This window comes from Puntigrus tetrazona, chromosome 17 (assembly GCF_018831695.1).
Source record: "Puntigrus tetrazona isolate hp1 chromosome 17, ASM1883169v1, whole genome shotgun sequence".
NCBI classification, from domain to species: domain Eukaryota; kingdom Metazoa; phylum Chordata; class Actinopteri; order Cypriniformes; family Cyprinidae; genus Puntigrus; species Puntigrus tetrazona.
Genome location: NC_056715.1, coordinates 4706969 through 4731818, shown reverse-complemented (window position 1 = coordinate 4731818; position 24850 = coordinate 4706969). Strand labels below are relative to the sequence as shown.

General features: G+C 35.6%; 1 protein-coding gene across 1 annotated transcript; it reads right to left on the bottom strand.

Moving 5' to 3' along the window:
• Nucleotides 1–619: 619 nt before the first annotated feature.
• syne3 (spectrin repeat containing, nuclear envelope family member 3) lies at nt 620–23863 on the bottom strand. The gene is made up of 18 exons (XM_043263288.1): nt 23724–23863; nt 21681–21839; nt 21341–21534; nt 20607–20916; nt 19730–19885; nt 18071–18415; nt 17065–17201; nt 16497–16671; nt 15077–15259; nt 13128–13271; nt 12666–12800; nt 11094–11255; nt 10296–10468; nt 9287–9842; nt 8314–8472; nt 7046–7219; nt 6568–6609; nt 620–3784 (listed from the first exon to the last, which is right to left on the bottom strand). The coding sequence occupies exons 2-18, from the start codon at nt 21822–21824 to the stop codon at nt 3593–3595; spliced, it is 3381 nt and encodes a 1126-aa protein (XP_043119223.1). The 5' UTR covers nt 21825–21839; nt 23724–23863; the 3' UTR covers nt 620–3592.
• Between the last annotated feature and the right edge of the window lie 987 nt (nt 23864–24850).

The window sequence follows — 24850 nt, the reverse complement described above, 5'->3', positions numbered from 1 at the left end:
CATACACACCTCGAAGACACACAACCACCTGCGACTGTGTCAATAAACGCACTCCGCTATCGCCAATGTTTAACCAAAACATGAATAGCTGTTCTGACAGTGCTGTGAAGGATGCTTCGATTACATCTGGTTTCCCTTTAGCAGGTGACCTAAATGAAAATGAATCGGAAGTGACAGAGTGTCACGCGCATCGTTGCTATGGCAACCGAGGAACGACAAATCTATGCAAATCAACATCCAGACGCTTATTTCCTGAACCACGGCCAGTCTGGTCCTAAAATATCAACTCGTGAATCCTATCTGAAGCACAGGAAATAATTCCTAAAGTAATCTTAGCTTGACCTTGTGACCTTACATGGCCAGTGTTGATACGGAAGACCTAGCCGCGCTCCGTTGCGTGATGTTTATTCTCACCTGCACTCTGGTTTTGTGTTACATTATCATTGCGCACATCTCGTCAGACCAGTTCAGCTTTGGTTTAAAGCTGAATGCAGATAAACAGATACGTTTCCTGTTAAAAGAGGATCAGTGACTTCCAGAAATGGAATCTTGATATTGAGTCTCGCGCTTATCTGTTCAATCTCAAGTCCATAGCAACAAAAAGAAACACAAACAGTACTGAAAATGCACTGCATGTTTATTGCCTGGAGTAAAATACAAAAATACTGGTTATATGCTCATACCATATATATATCAATCAGTTTAAACACACATCATAAGAGTTGAAAATATGGTAATAAAATAAATTTGACCTTTTTTTGTTAATACATTGTCTTCCAACCCTTCATGCATTTGAAGTCGCTATATTTTCTACATGCTTTCATTTGATTTTGTTAAGTCTTTAAAAATAATTTCCAGTACTTTCTTCCCAAATTAAATATCTCCAATGAGAAAACTCTCTTACGCACACAGTGCTGTAAACTAGCTATATTAGCATACGTTATACGGTGATCTTGTTTACATCTTTGATCACAGCTGAACCGTTTTAGCAGAATTTTGTACAGTCTAGCATTTGCAGCCTAATGGAACATACAGTATTTGAAACAAGCATAGATCATTAAAGGGTTTGCAGTGACATAAATAGAGAGTAAAAGAATAGTTCACTGAAAAATAACAATTTGGTGAAAATGTACTCTTAGGTCATTCAAATAGATGAGTTGGTTTCATCATCGAAACTGCTTTGGAGAAATTTAGCATTACATCATTTGCTCACCAACAGATACTCTGCAGTGAATGGGTGCCGTCAAAATGAGACACTTAACAGCTGATAAAAACACAGCCATCCAGTCTATCAGTTTAAGCTGTATGAAGAGAAAAGTTGAGTGTTTCCAAGAAACAAATCCATTATTAAGCCGTTTTAACTTTAAAATCATCACTTCTTGATAAAATACCAGTCTTAAACTATAATAGTAAGTTCCGGCATATTTAGAACTGGTTTTGCTTATAAACAGTGCTTGATCTGTGCAGATATTTCTCCTAATTCAGATGTTTTTTTTTACGTTTTATACTTTAGGACAAACCAATATTATGAATAGAGGACAAATTTTGCCATAATTTCAAATTTGGGTTTAAAAATGATGGACACACAGTTTTGAGCCACAAGATACAAACTGATGGACTGGGGTCATGTGTATTAACTGGAATTGGATTATTGTGATGTTTGGGCATTCTGACGGCACCCATCGAGCAAGTGATGCTAAATTTCTCCAAATCTGTTAAGATGAAGAAACAAACTCATCTACATCTTGTAAAGTCTGAGGATGAATACATTTAAGGCAAATTTTAATTTCTGGGTGACTATTCCTATAAATACAGACAATAAAGCAGTGCAATAAGCTGATATGCCCAGCTTCAACATTTCGTTTTTTTTTTTTTTGTTTGTTTTTTTTTTTTTAGAAAATGCAGCATATTTTCTGTTACGCATCTTTCTGACCATGCACTATTATTAATGCATTTAACATTAGATAGTGCATCACATATTAATGTACAGTTCTAACATAATATAGATATGTAGAGGGGTCTGAATACAATTTTAAAAGGGCATTTTGCTACAGAATAAAAGCAGTTCAGTGCGGTGTGCGTATGTGTAATACTAAAGCTGCAAAGCCATGCAATTAGCCTCTAAATAACATGTCTAACACTGCAAGCATAAAGCTCAAGGATGTGCTCAAAAAGGAATTTTGACTTTTGCCATCTCTGAAAGACAAGATTTGTCGAAAAAAGCCTTTGTTCTGGACAAAAAATTAATTCAGGCATTCCTTTCATCAAACCATGACCTTAAAGAAGCAGTCCTGAAAAAATAACTGAACTCAACCTCTGATGGTTTTGGGCCCTTAAAAATCCCAGCTGAGACACTGCTTGCAAAAAAGGAAAGAAAAGAAAAGCAGACCAAGAAGGTCACAGAGTTCCAACATTCTGTTCAAAAAAGGACATTCTCCCCAAACAGGGCTATTTTTACTCCATAATCTATGCCTGCAAAACACACTTACAATAACCTATAACAACAATCAGAGGCAAACCAATGCCAAAACTCAGTCCTAAAGCTCAAAAATATGATTCTGTAATCACCACTTCCAAAAACCTTTGAAAGAAAACGACATGTGCAGAGCACCTTTGCTATGGAGTGATACAGGAATGTCTGTGTTGATTTTGACCGTTTCCTCTTCTAAAATTCACAAAAATATCAAGAACGTCTCAAACAGAGCTTAGTTTTGAACCTTTTAGATGATTAGAATCAATACCCGCAACACAGTGATAAGTTAAAACCTATTATCAAACACAGTTTAGTTTTTCGAGTGGCTCGAGTAAAACGGCAAATAAAAGATTTTAAACAAGTGATATGAATTAAAACATGCACAATTCTGTTTAAATATAAGACACACCACAGTATTAAAATTATTTTAATGAACAGCTCACCCAAAAATTTTAATTCTGTCATGCTCATGTCTTAAATTAAGATTTTTTTTTTTTAATCCATACAATGAATGCCAGTGGGGTTCAAAACAACCAATTGACTTTCACTGCAAATTTTTAAAAAAATACCGTAACACAAAGAAAATCAAACATGTTTGGAACAACATGAGGGTGAGTAAACGATGGCAGAACATCTTTTTTTGGGTGAACCATCCTTTTAAGTATCTAGTAACTAGCTACAAACAGAACGAACATAAAAAACATGAGGGATTTGCGATGGATCCTGAGTAGATGTCTTTAAGGGAGTTTTGCTCTTTGCAAAAGCTGCACTGGTTTCTCCAAACGCCTGTAGAGAAATGAACAGCTTGAATCATGTCGAGCAGGTTGTGAGCGTCTATGCCATCCACCCACACACACTTTCTCTCTCTCTCTCACACACACACACACACACACACACACACACACACACACACACACACACACACAAACAAACAAACAGAGCTTTGATCTGCTGGGTCCACCAGTGGGTGTATGGTGGAGCGAGACCAGCGGAGAACCAAGAATATAATGACTTAAAACATTAACCGAACAATGATAAAAAATATAAGTTTTTGTTATATAAACACAAGCACGGATTGCTTTGTTTTGTTTTCTAAAAGCTGCTTTCGTCTGTCGCCGCTTAAGTGGGTGGAGGTCCGTCGTAGCGGAGCATGATGTTGAAGGAGCGGGCGAAGTTGTTAGACAGTGAACAGCTGGTGCCCTCGTCCATCATGGGCAGCAGGAAGGCCAGCAGAAGCAGGGCCAACAACAGGAGCTGGAGAGGAAGAGCCACGCGACACACGCGGTATAGGAAGCTGAGGCCGCTGTTCGCCTGCAAAACACACAACCACAGATGCTGTCACATGTTGAATGGCTCTATTACGAACCCCTGAGTTTGTACAGCAGCGTTCGCACTGTAGGTGTTCCTACTCGACTACAAGTGTCCTGCTGTTTAAATCACACTAGTTTCGCTGCAGTCACTGCTCAACTCTTCTGCAGCAAATCGCTAAATCTAACTGAAATGAAATTGCTCTGATCATTGATTAGCACTCAGCTTGCGTTTCCCTTAATGCGACAAACTAAACTATAATAAAATATGTTATGGATTTGAAACAAGACACTGAACAGCTTGCGCACACACAGTATATGTGATTCTGGACCACGAAACCAGCCATAAGTGTTCATTCTTCTAAATAATAAATAATCTTTCCACTGATGTATGGTTTGTTAGGATAGGGCAATATTTGGCCGAGATACAATCATCTAAAAATCTGAAACGCATGGGTGGAAAAAAAAAAAGTCTTTGTGCCTATAGTGTTGTCAAAGTTTTTTCATGGGAAGTCAGTTGGCAAGTTCACTTGGACATATTTACAATGCCCCCAAGCAGCTATTTTGGGCATGCATCTACTTGATTATGGAAAATCAAAATAAAAAAAAACTCTTCTGTACAAACTTAAATTTATTGTAAATAGCATCTTTCAAATCAGCAATACAACCTGATATGAACTGCCCTATTAAAATTGCTCCTTATCCTCAAATAGCATTAAACGGCATAAATTTCATGTTGGCCTAATCAAAGGCATGACTCTTTTTTTAGAAGGTGGGATTCATTTTATAATATTAGGAATTGCCATTTATGGTAATATGAGTGATTTCTGAAGTATATGTTGCCATATACTTAAAAAAGGTAGGTAACTCGCTAGATTTACAACAAAGGTGTAAAAATATAAGCTCAAATTCTGAGAGTAAACGTGCTTCTTAATGTAATTTTAAATTGCCAACGAGAATGCAAACTCTTTGATAAAAATATAGATTCTAACTTGTGACTTGATGCACAAACACAGCATCTCTCATTCATTAGCATCAAACGTCTGATTTAAAAAAGCATCACTATGATTGAGTCATTTTCCCACGACTCGCTGGATGCCAAAAAACAGATTCGCATGTACACCTGAAAAAATAAGGAGGTTTTTCAAGCTCCTGTAGAACTGTGGGAGTGAATGTCCACCCACAGCTGCTCAACAACCGCCATCGCTCTGAGATATCTGAACCTAATACAACCCTTTCTATTTAACCGCGGCAAAGCTGAGGAACATGGGAACTCTTTCTCTCTGGGTGTTTGAAAGAGAACGCAGAAGAACGAGAAAGTGAAGAGGAGGAAATGTGGGTGGATGAAAAGCCGAAATCTCTTTCCACACTTTTCTTTTGTCAGCCTCCATTCAAGACGATATAATTACACTGAATAAGTAATTACAGCAGCGCTCAGGCTCGGTGTAATGTATAGAACGATAGACTGTTCTTACGGACACGCATGATCCAATCATATCGTTCTGGTTTGATAATCATACAACGGCACAATTTACTTGATCGCCACAAATAATTACAGATTCTCTGTGGACAGGCTGTAATCAAGAGTTACAAAAAGATTATCTCACTGACAACAAAAGTGCCATCTTCACAGTTCGTTGACTGTATTATTTGGTCAGTGACAGAGACAATCGAAGAGCCTGCGGAGTGTATATATTTATACTTCCTGATAATGACAGGGTCACTAAGACAGCGCAAAATGACGGTTTCCACGACAGAGACAGACGCCGCGGCTCAGGTGTGACTTACGGTGCACTGAAGAGCACCTTTAAACATGTTTGCAATAGCTAAATACGGTCAATAAAATAATAAATGACATACATATAGCATACACACGCCCAAGAATTTAACACAAAAAAGAAAACCTCCTAATTAATTGTGCAGAACTAGCCTAATTTTGGATATTTTGCAGCACTAGCTCAACCAAATTGTCAGTGAATAGCCTTGATAATTGGATTGCAATGCTGCATGAGCAAAGCAATATTTCTATCTTCGTCCACTGATATCTGCTTATGTAAATAACGCGGGCAAACTCAGAACGGTCTTTCATCGGCGGGGCACCTGCGTCTCTTCTCAAGCAGACGTGACCGTTCATGAACAGATGGCCAGAGAGTGAAGGAGTGAGAAGAGAGGTGTTAAAAAAAGGTGTGAACACCGAGAAAATAGAGAAATTACTGAGAAAGTTTAACATGCTCCCCAGAGAGACGCAGACTTGATTTTTCTAAGCTGCCTAAGGAGCCAAAAAATAGCATTTGTTTTTGGGGGGCTAAGACAGTGCTTTGGTTCAGATTTTCAAAATGCTATTTATGAGCCTCAATTTCAAAGCCCTCCTACTAATCCAGCAGAACAGCCTCTCGGTTCACTCCAGAGTGCTTACAAACTCTTAAAGTCAACATGAAACAGCATTCAAAAACCATTTTGCTTCCATAAAGTGACATATTTCTGAGTGAAACGATATTTAACAAAAAAGCAGTATGCAGTTGATTCAAACTGCTAAATGAGCATTTTCTTTTACAATTATTGATCTCATGCCTCTGCTATATCGCAGAAACGAACTCCTCCAGCCTCAGTTGTGCGTCAATAAATAAACACTGCTTTCAATTTTGTTCTAGCCCTGAAAAGGGAATACTTTCTTTTTCAAAAAGGCTTCAAACATTCTCCACTGTCAGATCAGAGAGATTTTGAAAGCCGCTTTAAACACAAGCCCACTCGCAGCATCAAGGCCTACTGTCAAAGAATAAAACCTACCTTTCCAGATCGGACATGCTCCTGTTCTTGTCCGCTGACACCCTGAAACAAACAGAACCATTCAGTTTAGTTAGTCGCATCAGGCTACAAGCTGCTACCCTCTTCTGGTGGACAAACGATACTGCAAAATCTGCAGTATCGGAAATCATGTAGTAGATTATGTCACAATTGGCTTGAGGTTAAAAATAAATATTTATGGCACAAGCAAAAATAAATACATAAATAAAAAAGGTAAAATAATTTAATGAAAAATAGGTAAGTAATTAATAATAATAATAATAATAATAATAATAATAATAATAATAATAAAAAATAATCATTTAAAATAATAATAAATATTAATTTAAAAGTTAATAAAAGTTGATTAATATCATTTAATTATAAATAAATAATTTAATACGATAAAATACAACCATTAGTTGAAATAATAAATAAAGCAATAAAATAAAAGTAATAATTACAGATGTCCTCTTTTTACCTTGTTTTTCAGCAGACCTTTGAGGTCACCAGCCTCTTTAAGTTTGGACTTGTACAACATCCAGCGGTAACGCAGCTCTTCTAGTTCCACATCCTCCTCTGCCGACTTACTCTGCCGACCGTCCATCAACTTCTGGAACTGGTTCTGACCCCAAGTCACATTGGCACGTAAACCCTATTTAAAAGATTCAAAACACAATTACTTTGAGGGGTTAGTGTGGGTGTAGTAATTAAAGATTTCTGGATCAATATCCAGTTCAAATATTAACCCACTGCTCAAAAAAAACTAAACAAGAACATTATAGATCAATTTTGTCAATTATGTCCGCAATATGATCACGCAAGCTTTTGCAGTTTTCCGTTGCGAGTATAATATCATTGAAACATTTGAGCACTTTTTTATTTTTCACGTTTTTCAAAGAAGATTTATAAAAATGAAACAAAAATACAGTAATTATTAAATTACATTTCTCCTTGTTGAAAACAGTTGCGCTATTTTGTATTTTCATCTTTTCAGGTGACTAATAAGCAAATCTGATTTGCACTCATCAGTTTTTAATGACATTGCAGAAAAATAAATTTTCTTTTTAGGGAAAAATGGCTAATAAAATATAAATATAATACATATAGTCCATATAAAAATACTATTGTATAAATGTATCTGAATTAGCAACGCTTATTAATGAAAAGGGAAACAGATTCTGCTAACAAAGTCAGGTTTTAGTATTGAAGCATAACTGGAGACAAACTTAATGTGGCTTTGTCTCCCCACAGAGCACGAAAGACTGAAGTAGTTTCATATTCAACAGGAAGACCACCTATGAATTGCCGTTCAAGAGCTTTCCCAAATCAGAGCTGTGAAGCTATGGCTGTGAACAAAAAAAGACGATGTGACAGCGACTGTCATCAGATTTGACAGTTTTCAGGTAGTTGTGAAGTTAGATTTTTTTCCCATGCCTGGGGTAAAACCAGTGCTCAAGCCTTTCAAAGCTTATCAGGACGGCAACTACAATAAGCACTGATGTAAACATACTCATGGCACGCCACACATCTGTTTCCCACAGACACGTAGCTTCACATACAGAAAATTATCCTGCATGTTCTGTGTGACCAAAGTAAAATATCACACTGCGCTTTGTTGAATAAAATATCAAAGCTATCAAAGATTGTTTTTTTTACTCAAACTTTTTGATATTTTGGACTCTGCATGAAACTTTAATCAAAAACGGATAAAAAGAAAGCAAAAGATTTTTAACAAACACCACCAACCTTGAGAGTATTCTGTCTTATCCTCAGTTCTTTAGCGCTCAAGGATCTTTGGTTGTTCAGAATTCCTGTGAGTTTGTCATTTTCCTTGTGAAGCCACGCTTCAAACTCCCTCCTCTGTGCCTCCATATCAGCATGATCCTGGGACCCATGAGAGCCCATCTGCAGCCGAAATGAAAAGAGACATCCCTCTGTCCGTTTATGATTATAGCCTAGGTACTGCTTGCATAATAGTGGCTTTAGGGCTGGGTGATCTAGCTAAAAAATGATCTCCATCATTTTTTTTCAAGTCTTTTGATGATATTGCACATCTCCTTTTTATGTATTTGCTCTGAAATAGCACCAGACTATGAAACTGAGTATGTCTCAACACGTCTAATAAAGTAAAAATCCAGTTTGAAATAAAGACATGTAAATTAAAATTATTATTTGAATTTTCTCTATTATCTAAAAGTATGGGTTGGGAATGTTTTTTTATTATATTAATAAAGAGATTTCTTATGCTAAATAAACTAAATAAACTGTAAAAACAAATTATATATATATATATATATATATATATATATATATATATATATATATATATATATATATACATACATACACATGTATGTATATATATGTGTGTGTATATATGTATTTGTGTGTATATATGTATATATATTTATTTCAAAATGCTGTTTATTTGTGTTATTAAATGTAACAGTATTCTAACAGTTTTTATAATTTATAATTCAATTTTGCTATTTAAGTTTCAATCAGACACGTTATTATACTAATAAGTCAAAAGACAAGGAAAAATGGCAAAATATTATAAAGCTTAATACTGAAAACCTGCATCAAGTAAAAGCACTGGAATAATTACCATGTCATTTAGTTATATACCAAGCAAAATCACTGCCAATGCATATTTTGATATAATACCAGCCCTAATTGTGTCTGTCAAAATAACAAGAATCATATTAAACATCCTAACCTGAATGTCATCAGAGGGGATCTGTGATGGCCACATCCTTTTCTGTGCATCAGAATCAGTCCCACTTAGAAAGCTGTATCTATCTTTTATATCCAGGTCTTCAATCCCAGAACTATCTTTGTGTTGTTCAACCCACTCCCCAGTCCAACCACCACTGCTGAGCATGTCACCTTCCTCCATCCCAGTCAGCTTCCTGTTGCCCTTACGGTCACTTCCAGATATGACTGCATCCACCTCATCATCTATGGACTGGTCTTGGTAAGTCCACTCTCCTCTCCAGACCTCTGAACCTCCTGGTCTTGAGACGCCCTCAGGAAGCACAATTCGAATTCGATCCAGATTTGCTTCCATGTTCCTCTTCCGATCTGGGAAGCCTGTTGATTTTGATCCATAGTAGGATCTCTGATGCTGGTCCGTTCCTTCATCTTCTTTGGCATGTTGCACTTCAAAGTTTGAAGCCATTCCCTGGTGATGCCCTTCTGCCCATCTGTCCAAGAACTCAGTTCTATGTAACAGGGAATCTTGGTCGCCAGAGGCTGCACGTTCATTCAGAAGCCTAATAAGTAATAAATAAAAGCAATACATACGTTATCAAAATATACAAATTAAGTACTCCTTAAATTTTAATTTCATATTCAGCAGTGCTAAAGTGAAATATACTAGCCAAGTCAGTGATTAATCAGCCAATATTTGAAGAATTTTACATAGAAAAAATTATATCACCTTAGAAATACTAAGCAAAGTGTTACATTCTGTATCTTTTTCTTCAACTAGGAAACATCACATAAACACAGCACTGATTCAAAAAGCAATCAACAATAATTAAAATCAAGATGACCAGATGAACTGGGTGCAGTACAAACAGCATGTAAAATACGCCTGCTGTACTTCCTTTGAGGTTTGTTCAACAGGCCTGACAAAATGCCATAATTATGCTCCTTGAGTCATAGCTTCTAGTTATTTAATACCATCAACACCCAGTATAACTGCAAGCATTGCTTCTTCTAACCTGAAGAGATTGAGACTAAGCTTGTGGAGGGACATCCAGGTCTCTCTGAGGCGTTTAAGGTCTTGCTGGATGTGAACTTTGCCTTCATCAGAGGTTCTGGCCAGCACAGTCTGGCCCTGAGCCTCTGTCTGGTGAAGCTGAAGCTCCTTCTCTGGAAACTCTCCAAGCGCCCTCTAGAGGACAACAACAGTCACACAAGGTTGTGTCTAAAATACTACAAAAGCAAGCATGCACAGGCACGCATTTATTTGCTTTTGTGACTTGACTCAATTGACTTTAATAATAGAAGTAACACACATCAACTGTCTGACTTGTTAAATAAAAAGTGTAGAATTTATTATTCTCAAAATGTAGTATGGTATTCAGGTTTTCGGCCAAAATACAGGCACTGCATCAATTACCCAATCATGAAAAATGATGAAAATATCCGACAACAAATGATTAATTAGAATTTGGTCTGAATACTTATATTCAGGATTTTTCTTCTTTTCTTTTAGCCAATTTATATTACTTTTGAGATTTTCTTAATTTCCAATACTGAATATAGGCCTAATTCTAAGTGGTTGATATTACTTTAAAAAAAAAATTATTTAACCTTTAATTTATCCAAACAAGTCAATTAAAAACAATATATAAAATATAAAAATATAATTAAAAAAAATGTTTAATTATCACAATAGTTTAAAATGGGGTTCTTCAAACATTGCAAAAAGCTTTCAGAAGCTCTGTATTTTTGACTTCAAGTACTTTTCTTAATCAGCAGTAAAATTAACTGTAGTAAATTGCTCATAGATGTACCTCAGCCTCATGCTGGCGGTTATTGATGCTCCATTCCACATCTGATCCACGAAACGATTCCAACTTCTGTCTCATGATCATTAACCACTTCTCCATATTCAGAATATTGTCATGGAAGCTCTCATGTTCTGCGATGTTCTCCTCATTTTCATTCACCTTTATCTGTATGGACAACATCACATATATGCATAAATATACACGCATGCATTATGAACCCAAAACAGACATGAGAAGGATTTTAATGCAATAAAATTCTGGTATCTTTTCAGAAAAAAAATCTCTTCAGGCCACAAGAGTGCATTAAAACTGAAATAAGGAGGTTTGATCAAGGCCTTCATAGTCATCATCTTCATCATCATCACCAACACACAGCAGGAGGTGTGGAAACCGGGGTGTGATCACAGCGGTTTCCACAGATCTTCAGGGTTAAATCAGAATCACTTGTGAAGTTGGGCATTTTGAAGTAGCTAGTAAAAAGATGTGTAGCCTCCCGTTATTATTCAGAATTTTGTATTTCTATCAATTAATGATAAAAATATTATGAATATGTGGAATAGCTCTTTAAAAAATACATATATATAATTTACTCTGAAAATCGTCCCTCTGCAATACCTTTCAAATACAAAACTCACAATTTAAACATTCAGAACATACAGACTTTAAATTGTATCATGAAATCCTGGGCCTGTAATAAGTCATTTTCAAACAATATTTGTAAGGGAGATGCAGGAGTATGACATTGATTGTCCCAACATACTCATTTTTAATGTAAAAATAAAAACGTTTAAAAACCCTTTAAATGCTGCTCTTCTGAACATTGTATTCATCAAAGAACGCTCGAAGAAATGCATCACGGTTTACACAAAAATATCAAACAGTAAAAAACTGTTTTCAATATAACTACTAATATGAAAAGTCTTTTGAATAACACATTAGAATATACAGTATTAAAATTATTTCTGAAAGATTATGCGACGCTTAAGTCTGGTGTGATGATTCAGTTTTACCATCACTTTTTTTAAAAATATTATTTGGATAATATTTCACAATATTACTGCTTTTACTGTATTTTCAAATAAATGCAGCCTTGATGAGCATGAGAGATTTTTTATTATTATTAATATTAGCACTTAAACTTTTGAACCAGTGCAGTCAAATGATGAATCACATTCCGAAATAAATGTCTTTGTTTATATATACACACTCACGTGTAATAATATATATATATACATAAAAGTACATAAAAGCACACACTCATGCATGCATATATTTAAGATAGTTAAATATAAATATATTAAAAGTTCAAAATATAAGCTGTATTTGTGTGTCTTTATATATACATAATATATATACACAGTACACATATATATTATGCAAACAAAAACTTTTATTCTGGATGCAATTAATCGTTTGCCAGCACTATTTTAAACAGTAGTAGAAAGTAAAAAATAAGTAATTTTAAACTGTAACAATATCTTACACTACCATTTTAATAGAAATTTTAATGTAAGTTTTGTATTTTTGATCAAATAAATGCAAAAGAGACTTTTGATCAATGTAAGCGAATCTTACCCGAACCGCCTTATAAAGCAATTTCCAGTCTGCATACAGACGTTCAAACTTTGTCCTGTTTGCAGGGTTGGATGACACCAGCGTCTCAAGAGCTATGATCTGGGCTTCACAATCTTCCAAGTCCTTTCTAATGACCTGCAGAGAGATGCACACTCATTTTACATTCAGTCTGCCACTAGAGCGTCTTTCCCGCTCCCACCTGGACAAGCCACTCTGATCAATCAGCGCAAACACATTGAGCTCAGCATGACAGAACTCCTAGCTCCTTAAATTATTCACATGACTCTTTAAGTGAGTGCCTGAAAGACGATCTAATCAAAAGTCACTGTACGTCTAGGCATACCACATGCAGAGATTAAAACCAAAACAGCTGTTTAAAAAGAATCTCAAAAAGCTGCGTGAAAAGCAAAACTTTTTTGAAGTCGGAAAGAGCGATATGTTTCTGTTTTCTCTGCCGCTCACCCGGAGTTGGTCGGCCTGGGTCTTCTTGGCAAGAATGTCAGGTTGAAGTCCATCCGTCGTGATGAACCGCTCCTTTATGGAGGTTAGTTTTTTGCGTATGGAGTCAAAGGCATCTGAAAAGTCCTTCGTCTTTGATATCAAACCCTAAGGACATTCACAGGATACTACATGGTTTGGGGTGTTGAGACAACATGCTTAAGGTTTAAAACAGGGATATAAGCAATGTAAGAACACAGTAATAACGTGAGAATATATAAATAAAATAAAAATCAGTGGGTATAAGAATATAATTTTATGATATAAGAATAACATGATAATCTGAAAATAAAATTGGAGGATTCGTGGCTAAAATGTGCATTGATTGCACATTCCACCAGTAAGAGCAGAGTGTGAAGGTTTAATTTGCAGAGTAATAGCACAGTTTTGCTTAAAATATTGCAATGCACACAACATTATTGGTGACACATCAGAGTTCAAAAGAAAACAATATCATGGCATTCCCTAGGCCCAATACTTGTGCTAGAAAGGTGCGTCACTGCCAAGGACTACCGAACCATTCTGGAGGACCACGGGCAACCAATGGTTCAAACATTGTATTGCTGCTGTGCATCAGGATGATAATGCACCAATACACACAACAAGACTGGTGACAGAGTGGATTGATGAACATGAAAGTGAAGTTGAACATCTCCCATGGCCTGCAGAGTGACCAGATCTAATTATTACTGAGTCAGGAAACATTTTCCTCCACCAACATCACATAGCGACCTGGCCACTATTCTGCAAGAAGAATGGCTCAAAATCCTTCTGGTCACTGTGCAGGACTTGTATCTGTTGTTCCTAAGATGAATTGATGCTGTATTGGCCACAAAAGGATACTCTAAAAATTCTATCTAAAAATTCAATTTCATTCCAACCCCTGTATGTATGTATATACATACATACATACATACATACATATACATATATATATATACATACATACATACATATATATATATGTATACATACATGTATATATATATATATATATATATATATATATATATATATATATATATATATATATATATATATATATATATATATTTTATGACTAAGTGATATAGAAACTACTGAATAGTAGTTGACTGAAAAAAGTTTTGTAACAATGTGTGAAGCAGATGTAGGCCTATGACTAATTTATATTTAATGAAGAATAAAGTGTTTTTTTTTTTTTAAATACTGATTTATCATTTTATCTGTCTGCATACATTTAGGACCAGTTTTATTAATAGATTGCACCTCTTGTCTTTTGGCTTTAAAATTGTATTTTCAGGTTGTACTACAGACGTACAGTAGAGAATTTGTGCTGGTGAAATGCATGGCTGAAGGGAAAGGGTGCCATAAGAAATGCCATAAGAACATATTATCCAAAAATATAATTTGCCAAGTCATGAAATTTTTAAATAGTTTCAAGAAATTAAAGATGACTTGGAACCCTCAACTATGAGTCACGCAATACCAAAACTTCTAGAAAATCTTCGTATTTTGGCCTCCGGTTCTTTTCAGTGTACTGTGGTGTCTTTATTTCTTTATTTATGAGTATGCTAATTTGCACTGCACTTGGTATATTGCGTAGGCCGATATGTAAATGAAACGTAGCGTCTGTGTTCTTTAATTAGTGCATTGTTAGTAAATCACCTGCAGAAATTCCCACACCCATATGCGCTGTTTTGGAAATCGTGCTCTCATGCTAATTTACCCTGTTTCGTAAAACTGGCACTTAGATGAATAAACAGGGCTTCTTCTGAGCCGGACATGATACACATTAACTTTGACCACTGTTTCTATTGTGCAAGACTATGCATGTTTCAGCTAATTTGGGGTCTAAAGAGAGTTGATGTAGCTCAGGCATTTACAGTCTGTACGTACAGCAGGAAAATTTTGAGATGTGGCTGGTGGGGTACCTGCAGGCGGTTCTTGCGCTGTAGGAGCTGGCTGTGGAGTAACTCTCTCTTCCTCACATCCCCGCTGAGCTCTTCCAACAGATCGGCAGCTTTCTCTTGGCCAAAAACTGAGCTGAGCAGATCACTCTTCACCTGGAGCGAACTCAAGCGCTCCTGGAGCTGCACGCTGTTTTTAAGTAACTTCTACAAAAAATGAAACAAAAGAAGAAAGGGCGCACTCAATAATTTCAAAGCGAACAAAGCCTTAACACTGAATTAAGGTGCAAAGGTTAAGGCAATCACTGCAAATATTTAAATACAATAAGAGCATATCCACAACATGTCATAGCATATACTCGATATATAACCTTAAGCGTAAATCAAGTGTCAAAAATACCGAATTGGAAAACATCACAACATTCAGAGGGGATACAAAAAAAGTCTGACCTTCAAAACAAATAAAATCTCTGTATCAGAGGTTTTGGGCTTAACAAAAACCCAAAATGAGAGAAATTCAAACCATAGTATAAAACAGGAATGGTATTTAAACGGCTTTTTCTACAAACTGAGATGTACCTGACAACCCACAAAGTACCATCTGGACTGGGCTATAAGCTGTTTTGCACTGCAAGTCATAATTCTTCATTAAGTGAGTTTATAGCTATCAAGTTACATAACTTTATAGTTTCCGGCTATTTTTGCAAATTAAAAAACAAAATACATAATTTCCGAAACATTTATTTGTTCTTAATTATATACTTATTATTGGAAGGGGCCAGACTAGCAGAAAGGTGGTGTTTTTCGTGGTGATCTCTGAATAAATAATACAAGGTATACAATTAACAATAAAAAGACATATCAGCTGAACTCTAGAAAAAAAATTGTTAAATTCATTCAGGCAATACATTTTAAAATAAATCAATTAGACACATCTCTGAATAAAACCGTTGTCTGAATTCCTGAAATTAATATTTACTCTGAATGATTTGATTCACACACAAGTCTGATCACAAATTGTTTGTTTTTGTAACAATTAATAATAATAAAAAAATATATTGTTTAAGATTGTGTTTTTAAACTTTTTTTTGTTCATCAAGGCTGAATGTATTTGATCAAAAATGCAGTAAAAACAGTAATATTGTAAAATATTATTACAACTTAAAATGAAAGTTCTGAATATATTCTTAAAAATGTACATTTGTGATTGCTCGGGTGATCAGGTTGCTCTGGAGTAGCCATTACTTCAGTCTTCGTTGTCACATGATCCCTTAAGAAATCATTCTAAGCGGCTTTGGTGCTAAAGAAAACAGCCTTATAATCAATGTCGAAAACAGCTGTTCTGCTCAATATTTTGTGAACTACTACAACTACAGCTATAACTACAACTGCATCTTTGATGAATTAGGTTAATATTTATTTGAAACATAAAAATGTAATTTACCTCTATATGCTGCACAAGCAGAGCGATTTGGGAGAAATCTGTCACCTCGGAGGAGGCCTCCAGTACCTGAGAAACCATCTGACTCCATTGGCTGAAGCCATACAGAGGATCCTGCAGTATCTGTCGTAGGGCCATCTCGCTCTCAGAGGACAGCCTGAAAGATCTGCCTTTCACGCTGCCACAGGAAACACAAAACATCTCTACTTCGTAGTCCCATACAGTGTGAGCTTATAGAGCTTTCAACAGATGGCTGGCACCAAACAACTGAATAAATAAATGCAGTAAACCCTGTGAGTAATGCACTAATTGTTTGAAGTGCTTACACTAGCACTCTTTTAGGGCTGGATGCACATTGTTTACGGCTGACTAGACTTGTGTGACTGACATCACGTTGACAGTAACACAATGAGGACGGAAACCTACATAACGAGCCTCTCATTATGTCTGCATGACGGCATGTTTACCAACGACATTATCAATAGCTAATGATTAATAAAATATCCATCAAAGTATTTTTGGCTCATTCCTTCTTTGCCTGAGGCTCTTTGCGTGTGTGATTGCGGCTCACCTCTGGTATTCTTTCACCACAGCTAGCATCTCATCAGACAGGCTTTTGGAGTCTTGTGGGAATCGGAATAGCTCTTTCAACCGGGATTTCAGCTGTTCCACCATGGGCTCCTCTGCAATGAGCTTGTTGCGCACTCCCTGAAATGTGGACATAGAGAACTAATCAATGAAATGAGTACACACACGGTGTGTTTGAAGGTAGCTCATTCAAGCAGGGCATAAATGCAGAATTTCTCCACATGGGGTCCAGACAGCTTTCATTGATCTAAAAAAGATTTATCCTTGTTGGTTTTCCCCTCACTGCTTACAGCAAACTTGGTCTAATTGGTTACTTTGATGAATTGAAATAAGGTGTGTACACACACACACACACACATACACACTTCACGATTGTCATGTAATAATGAAAATAAAATACGTAACATGCGAGAGTTATATTTGGTGTTTTGGTGATATGACAGTGGAGAGCAGACAGGAAGTGAAGTGGGAGGTGATATAGGCTATCAGCACGAACATTTTTACCCAATAGGCATATGTTATGCCATAATATAAGATTAACTATACTTTGATGCCATTTATGCTGATAATGTTTAAAATCACAGACACTACTAAAGTTATCTCAAGCATTACAAAGTCTAATAAGCTGAATTTAGATTAAACAAAAAGTGTGTAGTCTACTGCAGTTATTGAATAACATTCAGGTAATTTATAAGTGGCTTTGAATAAAAGCATCTGCTATACGATTAAACGTAAATTGAAATACGGCATACAATCTGTAAAATCTATGAAGTGAATTTAGAGGTATGCTACGCTAATTCTCTTCCAAAAAGCGAATTTTTACTACGGCTCAAATTACCGTCTCACCCCACACAGGAATTTACCAAAGGCATTCCCTAAATCACTGCAGGCATCAGGTGCTGTCACAAAAATATGCTGAGTCTCCATCTGTATCCTGCAAGAAAACATCAGAGGACTATTTGGGAGCGGTGAGAGAACCGAGTGCTAACCGTGTGCGTCTTCCATTGAGCTACCATGTTTTCCTCAGTCCTCTCTCCATCCTTGCTTTCCAGATCACTGCTGAGATTCTGGACCAAGGTTCGAAGCCGCTCCAGGTCCGCCCACAGCTCCTTACAACGGTTTGAATACTCGCACTCAGAGTCCAGTGAGCTCTGGAGCTCTTCTTGATTCTCCAGCAGTGAGCGGCGTAACCTCTGCCAGGCCTGCCTCAATTCCTCCAACTCTTTTGTGATCTTTTCCGCACCTGCTGGAGACGTGTTAGCCTTCACAGCTTCAGAGAGGTTTTCAATGTGCTGGAGAGCGAGCTCTTCTTTGGCTATACTAGCATCCAGTTCCTGATAAAAGTCGGATGGGTAGAAAATAATTAATTATTTATCATTCGTTTCACAAATTCTTTTTAATATATGTGCAACAAGGCTTTCAAAACGTTAAGAGAGGTAGAATGTGATACAATAGCCAAACACATTGGCCTGTATCAGCACCCAGACTAGTAATTAGGAATTACTGCAAACGATTCTTAAAACTAAATATAATAGCAGTGTTGTATGTTAACTAAAGCTAAAATACATATATTGTAATTGTAATTAAAATAAAAAAACCTTACTAAAAATGAATTCTTAACTACACAACACACACACAAATAATACTGAAATATTATATTAATAATTATTATGAAATAAATATGTACAAATTATTTGTCATTTATTATTATAAATAATGAATAACTATAATAATACATTTAATTATAGGGTCATATGATTTTTTTTTTAATCATTTAGTTTTGGTCCAATATTTTATTTGTCATTAGTGAGTCCACAGCGTTAAACTGTTCACTCCTTGGTCAAACTCCGACCATTGTCATAAAGATATATGCAAAATGGCAGCAGCATCAAGAGTGAAAGTCAGGTCAAGTTTAATATTATAGCAATTTTCAAAATACGTATTGTTTTAAAGCAGCTTTACAAGAAACTATTCCCTAATCCCCAGTGAGCAAGTTAAACACGATTGTGGCAAAGAAAGAAACCGCACAGGAAAGAGTAAGCGAGAGAGGACAGCTTGACAAATTTTATTATAGTGGATGTTTTTCTTTTTTAATATGGAATGCTACATGAATTAATAGACAAATTAATGTGGTGATGAAGTACCTTCTTGTCAAAAGTTCTTTTTAGCGTGTAAATGTTACCATGGAAACAAAGAATGAGCCCAAGGATGTGAACAGCTCGTAGTTCTATTAAATCTGATGAGACCATTAAACACAGACTGGAGTATATTATAGTGAAATATGAATAGCATTGTATTACAATATAATAAATAATATAAAGCATTCATTTTACTCCTCACTACCTCACTTACCTCTAGGTTCGTAACACTTAATTGGTGTTTATTCATAATTGATATTTATTTATTCATTCATTTTTACATTTGAAATATGATTTATTCTACAACCTCAGCTCCACTAGATTTTCACATAGTACTACTCATAGCATTTAGATTTTTCATATGTAGCCCGAAGTGAAAACGAGGACACAAATTAGCAACTTCTCAGCTAAACTGGAATGACTTCTCCACAGTTTGACTTCCAAAACAGGAATAATTTTCCCAGTTGACCATTCTGACCTCCCCTCCCCCAAATAAGTAGGTCATTGTACCTGCAGGGCTTTCAGCCTATTTTGCGTCGTATCCTTCATGTCGCTGAAACGGCTGACTTCTTCTGTTTTAGACATCAGCCAGGATTGAAATTTATCAAAGCAACTTTGGTACTGCTGGTGCTCCTCTGCTATTTTCTGTGCAAATGTTAATCTCTCCTGAATGCATTTATATAAAAAAAAGAAGAAAACCATAAATAAATAAAATCTCTGACATGATAATACCATTTTCAATTTAATGATACTGATTAATTTTGCAGGTAACAGCAATAAATGAATGATGCATTAAGAATTTTAATATAGGAAAAATAATTATACACAACTAAAAACATTTATGATGCATTAAATTGGTTAAAACATTTATATTTCAAATAAATAACAGATTTCCAATTTAAATCAATTATGTCTAGTATTAAAAATGCAAATGGTTATTTTAAATTGTAATAAAAGTTTTTTACTGTATTTGTGATCAAATAAATGCATAGAAGGCTTTCAAACAATAAATAATTTTTACTGACCCCAAACTTTTAAAAGGTAGAATAAATTTCATTAATATCAAGAGTCCCCTAATAATTAATTAATTAATATAAGATCTATAAAAGTCTTAGAAGTTACAATATGTCAGTAACAAAATTAAAAACAATGAAGAAGATTGAAGATAAGAGATTAAAAGTCTGTTTTAACTTATTTAACATGCTGAACAACCTTATAAAACATGAATAATACAATAAAGCTTCAAAAGGTTTCCAAACCTTTAAATACAGCATTTTAATACAGAACAAAGGCATTACCTTCAAAACTCGAAAACATTCTAAAATGAGTCACCACACATATTCTTTCAGGCTCTTTGCTTGTCAGTGATAACAAAAGGAAGGTGTACCTGTGCTCGGTCACGAATGTGGTTGTATGCATCTTGAAGACCCTGCTGAGCCTTCTCATCTATGCTGGGGTCTTCGGTGCGGTTGAACAGGGCTGCAGCCTCATCCAGAAGCCTCTCCAGAAACTCAGCCTGGGCTTGAATGTCACAGTGAAGGACCCGCAGATGATCCACCTGCCAAAGCTTCTCTTGGAGACCCAGCTGCATTTCAAGCAGAGGCTCTAGAGACCTGTGCATCTTCTCCAGCCACATCCCAAACTCCTCATGGGCCTTCAGGTATTCGCTCCAGTGCAGCCACACCCACTCGATACGACTGTCAGAGGAGCACAAAATAATCTGATTAATTAATACATCAAATGTAAGGATACACAGCATGTCCCATTGTTCTACACACACACATACATATACACATATATACATATACATATATATATACATATATATATATATATATATATATATATATATATATATATATATATATATATATATATATATATATATATATATATATATATATATATATACATATATATATATATATATATATATATATATATATATATATATATATATATATATACATATATATATATATATATATATATACATATATATATATATACATATACATATATATATATATATATATATATATATATATATATATATATATATATATATATATATATATATACATATACATATATATATATATACATATACAAAGCCTGTACCTGTGACAGTGAATGATATATGTTGCTGTGTCCTCCCAAAATGCTTTTATATATTTGAGTTTCGCAAGAGTCTGATTCTTCATCTCTTCATCTCCATTTACATATAAGCAGAGCTTCATATATATATAATACATATATACCACCAACACCCTGTCCATCTTCACATGGCCTTCAGGCTCTGAGCTATGAATTTTCTTAACAACAAATGGAAATTTTAAATTAATGACTCCGTATATCTCTTGGCAAACTGTCTCAAAAGGTTTTGAGAAGTTGAAAGGAGAAAGTGAGATAGCTCTATAGACCACGCCCTCAATAGGGCAAAGGTCAAGGAAGGTCTCACCTCGGTCTCTCGGAGCCTGACCTCCAGCGCTGATCTGGGTCCTTGGGTGTTATCGTTTTGCTTAAGTCTCTCCTGGACGGCCTGCATCCAGGAAATGGCTTCCGCCAAACTTTCCCTGAACTCATGCTGCTCTTGCTGGGTCATTGGGTTAGGGCTGACCTAATGCAAAAACACATTTTCAAAATTCTAAAACAGATGTGCATTTAGTAAAGACAAGCCTTTGCACACACACACACACACACACACACACACACACACACACACACACATATATATATATATATATTTATCACTTCTTTCATACAATGTGTCTCTAGAGGTCTCTAGAAGTCAGGTCTGTCCACTGGTAACACCACTGGGCAGCCATTTACAATCACACAAGCGCAGCTCTATCTACTTGAATGGTGAAAGACTGAAATCTGGAATCATAAATTGTATTTATTTAGCTCTAATCAACAAGCTATTGCACAGTCTGAAGTAAACAAACAAGCGTCTGCCTCTTCGAACTAAATTGTGGGACTTTCCATTCCTACAGCTGCTATTCTGAGCAAAAATGTGACGATTAGCACTACAATTTCTCCTATTTATACGCTACCATTCAAAAGTTTGGAGTTTATAAGAAATTATAAATTAATTATAATATTTAATATGATAATTAAATATAAATATTTAAGATTGACAGCAAAGACAATTATCACAAAAGATTTTTGTTTCAAGTAAATTAATTATCAGTTCAAATATTATGTAGCACATCTGTTTTCAACACTTTAAAAAGCACAGCTTTTTTTTTTTTGATAAAATTTACTGGTAAACCTTTTTCTGTTCACATTTCTATTCGGTATTACTGTCATTTTAAGAGTAAAATTATACAAAACAGTATGACTGAAAAAGCAGAAGATTGAACATGACAGCATCTTACCATGTTGGAAAGAAAACCTACATAATTAAAAAAAAAAACTCTAAGACACTTTTATAGTAGTAACAACTGTAGTAATTACATAAATTTGGCGGGCTTGCTGTGCTCACAAATGGTGACAGTTCATGAATCACCCCCGGCAGCTGGTTTGAACCAAACACCTTTTGGTTACCAGCCAATATTAGAAACCACCAAACCACTCCACCCTACAGTGCAATGTTCCCGCCAAACCCTGAACACTAGCTACGCTGCATAACTTTTCTTAGGGGGCACGAAACACAATTCCTCGTGGCTACATGTGTTCTTTCAAAACAAGAGATTGAATGAAAAGTAGAGCCAAAATGTGGCCTTTTTTTCCTTCTTTGCAGAGGGCGCCCTAAAAAAGGATTATAAGCCACTTTCCTGCATGAGTCATATCTCCCACAGCATTCCCTTCTCTGGCATTCCCATAACCCCTTTCATATGAAAATACACAAACAATACATCTGGAGAACACTGTAATCCTTACTGCCACTTGTTTGGCCTTGAAAGTTACGCGGTGGATCCATAAACAAAAACACATACATTAAAAAACTTTATTATTTATGTATAATTATGCGTTTGTGTGTGTCAGAATACAGATTACATATGAATAAGTAAAGGGAAGTACGCTGCACATTACTGTCCAAAAGAAAATCTACACTTAAATTGCATGTTTAGTAGATAGTAAGAAACAAATAGTTCTCAAATTAAATCATATTCACCTATATTTCATATCTGTCCACTTTAACACGGTTATAAACACGGGTAATCATGTCAAGTCACGACCAAAACAACCCCACGCCCTCCTTCACACGATTATACGCTGATTTGCATACATTGAGCAGTTGAAGGTCTGTTCTCTGCCTGCATCTGTACACCACATAAATGCAACCTTAAAGACACATACCATTTAGTGCAACAACAAAATATAGAGGATTACTGCCTCGAACGAGGCATGCGGACACAGTTAAGTGCATTAAATCCCACCGTGTTGCACTTTGTAAGCTGTAAACTTTGTGTTCAGAAAGTAACAGAACAGCAACGAAGCTACACAGAAATGCCTGCGCGTACAGATCACAAACAACCGATGAAGTGGTCGTACTTACGGATATATGTGCATCTGACGCGAGCGTTTACGATGAGAAACGACCTTAAGTTGCTCCTCGAGCCACAAAGTTGCAGTGATCCGTCAGGAAGTCAATGCAGGCCTGTCAGTCGCTTGGGCTTGAGGAGGAGATCAGGCAGAAGCAGCACATCCGCCGAGTAACCGATGAGCGCGCGTCACAGCGCGCGCCAGAGCCGTTCAAAAATAGAGCGGGCTTTAGTGACCGTTAGGGCGGGCGAAATAATGAAACCGGAACTAATTGATAATAATAAAAAAATATAAAATAAAAATGTATAAAAAACGAAGGTTACACTTTTTTAAAGTTGTCCTTGTTAATTACGCTTTTAGGTACTGAGTAATATGCACCTATTTGCATTGGCAGGGCTACTTGAATGTTTTAAATATATGAGACGGGTAACAATGACACCTTAAAATAAAGTGTTACCACGACGAATATAATTAATTAATATGTAAATAACCCCCCTCACCAAAAACTTCCTTCAGTGCTGCTTACCAGTCTATTTTACCTTGTTGAATGGACATTCAGGATGATGACTGATTTTTTTATGCTTTCATAAATATTCCATCTTGACTAATGACTGAAACCTAAAAGATGCTAAATAAAAAAAAATTAATCTTCACTTTAACATTTATTATTGACATAAGATAATACCTTAATACGATTGATTAAGTTATTATTTTGTGATGGCCATGTAGTGTAATGGAACATAACTAACAATAACTAATCATTTTAAGAGTACAATATATTTGTAGGTATAAATACATATTACAAAATGTATAATTACAGTGCATCTTTCTATTTTCAGCAATTACAGAAAAACATTTTGGAGTGGTACTGTATTTTTCAATTTGAAACTAACTTCGAGCACACGTACAGTTCACAGTAGTTTAACTTACAGTAACAACTGTTTTCAATTTTTTAAGATGATGCCTGTATGTGCAACATCATGAACCAAAATGAACCATCAACTTCCGTGTTCGATGTGACAGGCAAAACAGTTTCAAGATGTATTCAAAAACTGTTTCATCATTCAGGTCGGGGGAACAATCCTCATAAAACATTTAACTGATATAAAATGTAAGAATAATCAACAACAAAAAAAAACA